Source organism: Zeus faber, assembly GCF_960531495.2.
Source record: "Zeus faber genome assembly, chromosome: 2".
Lineage (NCBI taxonomy): Eukaryota > Metazoa > Chordata > Actinopteri > Zeiformes > Zeidae > Zeus > Zeus faber.
In genome coordinates, this window is record NC_137189.1 from 50,072,509 (window position 1) to 50,080,874 (window position 8,366).

Genomic DNA, 8,366 nt, shown 5'->3' on the forward strand with positions numbered 1-8,366 from the left:
GGAGGATGACCGGGTGGAGACGCACCGGGGAACAGCACCGCCCCAGAGTTGAGCACGTGGTCCGGGGGCAGCGAGGAGCAGGAGGAGGACGAGGACTCCGGGCTTTCTGAACAGTGCATTTAACAAATACAAGAGTTTGACACACACACACACACACACACACACACACACACACACACACACACACACACACACACACACATTACTGGATTTAATCTACAACAATGCATTTAAATTCTCACTAAATCTATAAAACCCACTACTTTTTTCTTTCACACAACTTCAGACAAGTAAATAAAATAAAATAAACCAGACAAGGCAAACACGCTGATATGACGTCAAACTGAACTTGAAGATCATTTCATGACTTTCATTCCCAACTTGTGGAACTTGTGGAACTGAGTTGAAGCCTTTTTGAGACGCCCTGCAAGCAGTTGCCTGAAGGAGCAGCAGAGCAAACACTTAAGCTACCATGGGGTATTAAGGGTGTTTGCTTTAGGTTGACTGGGTGAGCAGTGGAAACATCCCATAGTAGCCCCAGCAAGACTATGAGCGGCGTAAACAAACAGTTAACAGCGCATGGTGTTTGCTTTGGGCCTGTACTGTTCCCCCAGCCAGGGCTTTAATAATTTACGAGGCGCGGCGGGGTTTTGAACGCACCGTCCTACCTGCTGCGCGGCGGCTCATGTTGCGGAGGCTTCACCTTCTAAAAGCTTCCGAAAAACTTTGGACCTGAGACGTGAAACGCGCGGTGGCGTCGTGCGGTGCGGTGCGGGGGCGCGGGGCTCCGGGGGGGGACGCCAGCTTCACTGTCCTTCCTCCGCCATGCTCCGTCCATCACCCTGCAGCCGCCCCGGTGGAGTGGCGTGGAGGCGGCGGAGGAGGCATTTATAACCTCGCAGAGGGGCGGAGAAACCAGCACCAGGGGGAAGGGGACGAGGAAGGTAGGTAGGAAGGAAGGAAGGAAGGAAGGAAGGAAGGAAGGAAAAAGAAAGAAGGAAAGAAAGAAAGAAAGAAAGAAGCATTGTTCTTCTGGTTTGGCTGCATAGCAAACACTTTACTATTTTAACTCTTGGACCTCAGTGATCACCTTGCTTTACCAACGTGGCTTTGGGAATCATTATGTGCACATAGGCCATAATAATAATAATAATAATAATATAAATAATAATAATAATAATATACTGATCAATATAATAGTAAATAAAATAAAAATAATGATAATTCATATCGATATAATAATGATTAATATTATTACTTTTGGTAAGTATAGTACTAAACATTCATGCTCTGTTACAGCGACTCTGTTTCATATTCATTCATTCATTCATATTTATTACACAAACAAAAGAAACAATAATAAACGCATAAATAATAAATACAATTTGATTCAAATATATGCCAAGTTATAAGGCAATTACAGTGACCAATGCATTGAAAAACTTGCTCATGAAAAACGAAAACCTTGCAGAATGATGCAGCTCAGTGGACTCTGCTTCCCTCTGGTGGAAACTTTATTCAATCGCTTCAATGTTTTGCTGTCATTGGTGTGATGCTGAACTTGTTAATAATTCATTTACATTATTTTGTGGCCGGGGGACAACTTCATTGTAGCCCGACTCACCGTGTCCACAAGGTTGAATGAAATATTCCCAGAGCAGGTATATGGTAAATGAGTGAGGCTGCTTGATGGTTCTTTGTGAAATGAGCGGAGCGGGGAAGGCTCTTCAAACGAAGACGTTCCCAAAAACTTTTCAAAATGAAGACAATGACGTTTAAAGCACCTGCACCGTCACTCCCTGAACACAGGTTAAAGACGCTAAATGCATCCATTTAGAATAATTACGCAGCAGGATGAAGCTCACGTCCAAAGCCGACACGACGCAGACGCTCTGAGTAAATAAACCTGTTTCCTCCTCCAGTTTGGTTCACAGATGTTTTTATTTTGCTGGTGCGGGTGCACGGAGTGGAAGCTTTCAACTTCCCGGCGTGAGGAGGAATTTTGGCAGAAAGTGTAAAAGTGAAGCCACAGTTGTGCTGAGATAAAAGTGTGGTTTGGTGGATGGCTGCATATTAAACTGTGTTTAGAACAGTTCAACTGACATGTTAAAAGTTCTCATGACTCAGATCCTTTTTAAGAGCAAAGTCAATCATTAGAAAATAAACATGTTCTGCTGTCGTTGTTTCACCGCTAGAGGTCGGATTTGATTTTATTTAGGAATATATTTATAGGACTTTATAAAGTAACAATTGACAACACTTTCTCTTCATAGTTTTGTATTTGTATGATTAAAGCAGAATCTTAAACATTCACAAAGGGAATCACCAGGCTGCAAAGATAATACTAAACATATGACATCATCACAGAGAACAACCTGAAAGACGGTGTTTCTGAAGCTCTGCTCAACGTGTCTCAGATGTTTAATCAAGGAGTGAAAACAGCGACGCAGCGAAAGGAGAAGCCGCCGGACTGTTTGGAGAGAGGCCGGGCGGGCGTGGCCGTGGGGGCGTGGCCTCAGTCCCACCGGGACGTCCTCCTCCTCATCTGCTTCTCCCCGTCGCCGTCCACGGCCTCGTAGAGCGGCTGCTGGTTGTCCCTGACGGCGTGCAGGTAGCCCAGGTAGCCCACGCACAGCGTGATGCTCAGCAAACCAAACGCCATCACAGGCTTGTTCTGGAAACAGAGTCAGGGACGTTTCACATCTGTCAAATAAATCAATAACTACAAAAAATTATTTGATATTGTCATCACTCAGTGCTATTGTATCGTCATGGAATGAGGTTGTCATGTTTTACTGCTGTTATTCTGTATGACATCATAATTACACATACTATGGTTCCAATTACAATTTCTCCTAAACTTTTTCTTTCTTGTTGTGTATAATATATATTCTGATTTGGATCATTAAAAGAACAGAACAGATACTACCTCAACCTGATGCAGAGTTAACATAAACAGGCATAGTTTGAATGCATATAAATCAGGACTGGGAGATGCATTGATATAATATTCTTTATAATACTGATGTGAAACGTCTTGTGTTTTTGTAAAATGGTGATGTAGCCCTGTGAGTTGGTATCAAGGATATTTCCGGTTTGAAAACACACAACCTTCAAGCGGTTTGATGGATCTGTTTAAAACCTGGATCTTGTTTGATATCATGATCATTTAAGTCAGACACCATTGTCCTGGTTTCCACGGTGACCGAGGTGAAAAGATGAACCAAACACTTTCTGTGGATCAGCCTGAACACAGTGAAGGTCACCTGACGTCGACAGCTCATCCTCACCTGAATGCAGCCTGAATTCTTAAATTCTTACATACATTTTTGCCAGAGTTAATTTTTAAGTTTATTTCTATATATTATTATTATTTATATAGTGTCATATATTATTATTATTATTATTATATATAGTGTTATATTATATTTACATATATATTGTGTTATATATTATTATTATTATTATATATAGTGTTATATTATATTTATATATATTGTGTTATATATTATTATTATTATTATATATAGTGTTATATTATATTTATATATATTGTGTTATATATTATTATTCAAGAGGTTTATTCGTCACATACATATACATACTTTCATACATATATGCAGCGAAATGTCAATGCAACGCACCCAGTGATTACACACAATATGTCCTAGACTGAAGTAGCTACCTAAGAATTTCTAATTGACTAACTAACTGATTCCTAAAACGTAATGCAGGAGGTCAAATACGATAGAATAATCACACAGTGACCTGGCCACACAGTCATGTGTGTACAGGGAGTACAGTAGGGGGCTGAGGACGCAACCCCGGGGGGATCCTGTGTTCAGGGTGAGGAAGCTTGACGTGTGCTTCCCCACTGTGACCACCTGGGGCTGGGCTGAGAGGAAGTCCAGGATCCAGGCGCACAGCGGTGCATTCAGTCCGAGCTCCTTCAGCTTGACAGCCAGTCTGGTGGGGACTATGGTGTTGAAAGCTGAACTATAATCAATGAACAGCATTCTCACATAGGCCCCCTTCTGGCCATCCAGGTGCGTGAGCGTGGTGTGCAGTACCTGGGAGACCGCGTCATCCGTGGATCTGTTCTGCCGGTACGCGAACTGCAACGGGTCCAAGGTGCGGGGAAGGGAGGCGCAGATGTAATCCTTAATCAACCTCTCGAAACACTTCATGACCACCGAGGTGAGGGCCACCGGACGGTAGTCATTCAGGCAGGTTGGAGAGGCGATCTTCGGGACAGGAACGACGGTGGACCTCTTGAAGCAGGATGGGACCACTGATTCAGCCAGGGAGATGTTGAATATTGTAGTGAACACCGGAGCTAGCTGGTGAGCACAGGTCTTCAGTACTCGCCCAGATATGCCGTCTGGGCCTACAGCTTTCCTGGTGTTCACCCGCATCAGAGCCTTCCTGAAGTCATGCTCGGACACTGAGAGTGCGCGCTCATCCCCAGCTGTGTAACTCCAATTAGCCGGCGAGCTAGCTGTGCTGTTGCCAGACTCGAACTGCGCATAAAAGGAGTTCAGTTGGTTGGCCAGGGAGGCGTCCACACTCGTGGCTGGGAAGGAGCTGCTCTTGTAGTTTGTTATTGTCCGCAGCCCCTCCCACAAGCGTCTGGTGTCCCCCCGCTCAATCTGTAACTCCACGGTCTCTCTGTACGTCCGTTTAGCGTCCTTCACCGCCCTCCGCAGATTGTACGACGCCGCCTTGTAATTGTCCGGATACAAGACCGCCGTTGAGGCGGGTGTGCGAGCATTCAGAGCGCAGCGGATGGATTTATCGACCCGCGGATTCTGGTTTGGAAATATCTGAACTTTCACCGTGGGAACGATGCTGTGTGCTAACATAGCCACGAAGCTCACCGCTACATCCGTAAACTCGCTGACGTTACTTGAACTTGATTGGAACATGTCCCAGTTGACGTCAGTCAGAGCGTCCTGAAGCGCAGCCTCTGATTGGTCCGTCCACCGCTTTGCCTTTTCCTCGTCACCATCAGTTCTCGCGCGATCAGAGGCCTGTAAACGGGAACTAGCGAAATCGTAGTGTGATCTGATTTCCCGAAAGCAGGGAGTGAGAATGTCTTGTATCCGTTCTTGTACGGTGTGTAACAATGGTCCAAAGTTCGATCTCCCCTGGTGGCACACGCGATGTGTTGGTGGAAATAAGGCAGAACTTTTTTAAGGTTGGCCCTGTTAAAGTCCCCAGTCACCACCACAGCCGCGTCGGGATGTTTGTTTTGAAATCTGCACAACACATCGTACAGGTCTGACAGAGCTGTGTCGGTGTTCGCTTGCGGGGAATATAAACGGCTGCGATGATAACCGTGCTGAATTCCCGGGGGAGGTAGAATGGACGGCATAAGATTGTCAACTGTTCCAGGTTCGGCGAGCAGGAGCGGGAGAGAGACTTGGTGTTGTTTGGGTTACACCAGCGGTTGTTTACCATTAGGCAGACGCCTCCACCTTTGGATTTCCCGACTCCCCCGATCTGTCGCCGCGGAACACAGAGAAGGACTCGGCTGGACGGATGGCTTCATCCGGCACCAGCAGGTTCAACCATGCTTCCGTCAGGCAGAGGACACAACAGTTTCTTGTATCCCGTTGGAATTTAATCCTCGCTCGAAGTTCATCCATCTTGTTCTCCAGGGACTGAACGTTGTAAGAAGGATGCTTGGCAGAGGTGGACGCTCAGGTTGCGTCCTCATTCTGACCCGAATGCCACCTCGTTCACCACCGTGCTTTCTCCATGGGCCTGCTCGTGGAACAGCGGCTCCAATTTGGTTGTTGTTGGTGAGTTTTGGCGCGTAAAATTTCAATCGGCCACTCTAGTTCCACGGATAAAAAGTCCCAAACTTGTTCTTTTAGGGAAGTTTTTATATCCACAAGTGCATCGCAGCCGTAAGAGATAACTGCTGATGCTTTTTTGGAAAAAATTATGATAACGGAAAAAAATACTGGCGCAGGTGACTGCAAGGGGCGGCGCCACTATATACTATATATATAGTGTTATATATATATATATATATATATATATATATATATATATATATATATATATATATATATATATATATACACACACACACACACACATATATATATATATACACACACATATATATACACATATATATATATATATATATATATATATATATATATACACACATATAAATGAGGCAGCGGGTGAAGAGTGAGTAGTTTAAGTTGATGTGTTGAAGCAGCGTAAGGATCTGAGCCACTTTGACAAGGAGCACATTGTGATGCTGGACGACTGGGTCAGAGCATCTCCACAAGCACAGGTCTTGTGGCTGTTCCCGCTCTGCAGTGGTTACTACCAAAAGTGTCCAAGGAAGGACGACCGCTGAACCGGCGACAGGGTCATGGGGCCCAAGGCTCATTGATGCATGTGGGGAGTGAAGTCCAGTCCGTCTGGTTCGATGCCACAGAAGAACTACTGTAGCACAAAGTGGTGAAACAGTGAATGTTGCTGTGATAGAAAGGTGTAGAACACACAGTGCATGGCAGCTTGCTGCGTATGGGAGCTCACAGTGTCCATGCTGACCCCTGTCCACCCCTGAAAGCCCCTACAATGGACATGTGAGCGTCACAACTGGACCATGGAGCAATGGATGAAGGTGGAGGTCTGAAGAATCACCTTTTCTTCTACATCATGTGGGTGGGTGGGGTTAGGGTCTGATCCCATGGAGCATCTGTGGGATGTGCTGGAACAACAAGCCTGATCCATGGGGGCCCCAACTCCAACTCCCAGGACTTAAAGGATCTGCTGCTAACGTCTTGGTGCCAGATACCACAGGACACCTTCAGAGTCTGGTGGAGTCACTGCCTCCACAGGTCACAGCTGTTTTGGTGGCACCAGGGGGAGCTACACAATATTAGTGTTATTAGTGGTAGTTTTAATGTTGTGGCTGATTTGTAGAAAAGAAAGAAAGAAGAAAGAAACAGTCTTTATTTATCACGCAACACAACACACCACACTACAACACATGCTTGCACACACACACACACACACACACACGCACATGCTTTGATGGTGCCGGTGAAATGGCTCCTCTGCTTTTAACCATCCTGGCTTGTCCTTCCTCCGGGGGCACAGCCAGGAGCAGTGGGCAGCGTGCGTGGACGCGCCCGGGGACCAGGTGATAAGTGTCCATCGCTGGTCAGACCATGATGGTGCATGTTTTTGGTGGGGGTCCTTACTGACGTGAGGTGGAGGAAACCCCATGTGAGCACGGGGAGAACATGCAAACTCCACCCAGAAAGGCTCCTATTTGGGAGATAACCCACCAGAGCACGGTGCCAACAGCGCCCCAGGCGGGAATCAAACCCAGGACCTTCTTGCTGTGAGGCAACAGTGCAATGCACTGCACCACCGTGTGAGCCACAACACACACAGATTAGCCACAACGTGTGTGTGTGTGTGTGTGTGTGTGTGTCTTCAGTTGTTAACCATTCTACGTATATGTTTCCATGGATAATGCTTTTAGTCGTTGTGGCACATCAACTGATTATGAATATGTTGTTATTCTAATTCGAGTGAATACTCTGTTCAAACTGAAAACATCAGTTATAAAAACAACTTCAACGTTCTTTTACACTTTAACGCAGTTTTCTGATGCTGTTGTTGTTGTTGTTGTTATTATTATTGTTGTTATTATTATTAATAACGTGGTTGAGTAGGGGGCCTGGACTGACCGGCTTGATGAAGAGCTCCGGGTTCACGGCTCGGAACAGGCTCGTGGTCCGGGCTCCCCTGAGCCCCGGTTCTCGAAAAGCCTCTTTCTTCGGACGTTCCTTCTCCCCGGACTCCATGTCCCGATGCAGGTCCCGGTCCCGGTCCGTCAAACTACATCAGCGAGAAGGTCGTCAGGGATCGAATGACGAAACGTCAACAACAACAAGATGCAGATATGACGTCACCGCGACCCGGGCGCTGCCGCCATGCTTCAACGTCACCGCCGTCAACGAGCGCAGATGAGACGCAACAAGCGGATCAGGATAAAACAGCAGCGCCCCCCATGGCGGAGCGGCAAGGGAGGGAATTACAGTTAGAAGGTCAGTTAAGAAGAAGAAGAATCTTCAACTATCACACAACACATGCACACGTGCTTTGCATGGTGCTGGTGAAATGAGGCCTCTTCTTTGTCCTTCAGCCAGGAGCAGTGGCAGCATTCCTCGACGCCCGGGGACCTGGTAACGAGTGTCCATCGCTGGTCAGACCATGATGGGGGCATGTTTTTGGTGGGTGTCCTTACTGACGTGAGGTGGAGGAAACCCCATGTGAGCACGGGGAGAACATGCAAACTCCACACAGAAAAGACCCTCATAGGG

The 8,366-nt window shown here is 46.4% G+C and overlaps 1 protein-coding gene across 1 annotated transcript; it reads right to left on the reverse strand.

Annotated features, from left to right (window-relative positions):
• Positions 1-1,369: 1,369 nt before the first annotated feature.
• On the reverse strand, positions 1,370-7,985 carry smim8 (small integral membrane protein 8). The gene is made up of 2 exons (XM_079996576.1): positions 7,731-7,985; positions 1,370-2,674 (listed from the first exon to the last, which is right to left on the reverse strand). Exons 1-2 carry the CDS (start codon positions 7,845-7,847, stop codon positions 2,516-2,518), a joined length of 276 nt encoding a protein of 91 aa, XP_079852702.1. The 5' UTR covers positions 7,848-7,985; the 3' UTR covers positions 1,370-2,515.
• Positions 7,986-8,366: the final 381 nt, after the last annotated feature.